Here is a 1,027-nt window from a genome sequence, read left to right as displayed (position 1 = left end):
GACTGGGCTCTCACCTGCAAAGTGAGACCTTCTTCCCTGCCACGTCCAGTGACCAGCCAACAGCAGCGCCTGAGCCATGAAGCTGGTGGTGGTCCTCATGCTGAGCGCCCTCCCCCTTTCCTGCTATGCCGGTGAGTGCTGCCGGGGCCAGGCGTGGGGGGAGGTTGGTGTCAGGGCCCCTGTGGCAGATGTCCTGCTCCCCAAGCCCCAGGCCAGAGCCCCGCCTTTCTCTGGTGTCTTCATTCCTCACGACACCATCATGTTTGGCTCTGTGGGCTGTGGAAGCCAGGGAGCTGGGAGGTGTTATGTGCGGGAGGGGGACAAGAGGGCAGATGCCTTATTGCTCAGAGATAATCCAAGACCCTGAGTTTGCTGTCCCAGAATTGAGGACTCGGACCATTGCCCATAATCTCTCTGAATGTCTGTCTCTACTGGGAGGTAAGAAGATGACAATCGTCATGGTTACGCCCAGCAAGGAGCTGGTCCTCTGGAACTGAGCCTGGCTCTGTGTGCTCTCTTCCCAGGGTCTGGCTGCCCAATGTTGGAGTATGTGATTAATAACACCATTGATCCTTCGGTGACGGAGGATCAATACATCAAAGGTCTTGAAGTGTTCATACCGGGTGATGACACTGAACAGCTTCTCAGGGAATTTAAGCAGTGCTTTCTCGACCAGAGTAACAGAACCCTGGACTATATAAAAGTGATGAAGGTAATGTCGGTTTCTTCCTGCCCTTGAAGCACTGGCCAGGGACTCGCGGGCCCTCAGTTTGCTACTAACTTCTTAACAGCTAGTGTTGGTCATGTTTCATGTAACCTCAGTGAATGTGGGCGCTGACATCCAGAAAGCCATGCCAGGGCCGGGGCTGGCTTGCCTGCTCACGTGGTGGAGTCTGTAGTGAGTGACACAGGAGAAAGGCCCCGAGGGAGGAGAGTTTGGGCAAAGGCTTGCCTACCCCTCAGCCCCAGAACATCTGACTCTCAAGAGGACCCTCAGGTTGATGAGTGATCAACACAAATAGGAAAG

At 54.7% G+C, this 1,027-nt stretch overlaps 1 protein-coding gene across 2 annotated transcripts; it reads left to right on the top strand.

The window, feature by feature from the left end:
* Nucleotides 1-8: 8 nt before the first annotated feature.
* LOC107184507 (mammaglobin-A-like) lies at nt 9-754 on the top strand. 2 transcript variants are annotated; one of them, XM_015569843.1, is made up of 2 exons: nt 9-131; nt 525-754. In XM_015569843.1, exons 1-2 carry the CDS (start codon nt 77-79, stop codon nt 737-739), a joined length of 270 nt encoding a protein of 89 aa, XP_015425329.1. In that variant the 5' UTR covers nt 9-76; the 3' UTR covers nt 740-754. The 2 variants fall into 2 exon arrangements, 1 of the variants encoding a protein (XP_015425329.1); XR_001515355.1 differs by lacking the exon at nt 525-754 and adding an exon at nt 382-518 and having other exon boundaries at nt 43-131.
* The last annotated feature ends 273 nt before the right edge of the window (nt 755-1,027 follow it).

The sequence above is a fragment of the Myotis davidii genome, unplaced genomic scaffold (assembly GCF_000327345.1).
Source record: "Myotis davidii unplaced genomic scaffold, ASM32734v1 scaffold826, whole genome shotgun sequence".
NCBI lineage: Eukaryota > Metazoa > Chordata > Mammalia > Chiroptera > Vespertilionidae > Myotis > Myotis davidii.
Note: the sequence above shows the minus strand (reverse complement) of the source record. Positions and strands in the feature narration are given on the sequence as shown.

What these genes read in the sequence shown, in the direction of transcription:
- LOC107184507 (XM_015569843.1), top strand. Translation starts at nt 77, where the DNA reads ATGAAGCTGGTGGTGGTCCTCATGCTGAGCGCCCTCCCCCTTTCCTGC. An exon ending in CCCCCTTTCCTGCTATGCCG is followed by an intron (nt 132 to 524) that starts GTGAGTGCTGCC and finishes CTCTCTTCCCAG; the next exon opens with GGTCTGGCTGCCCAATGTTG.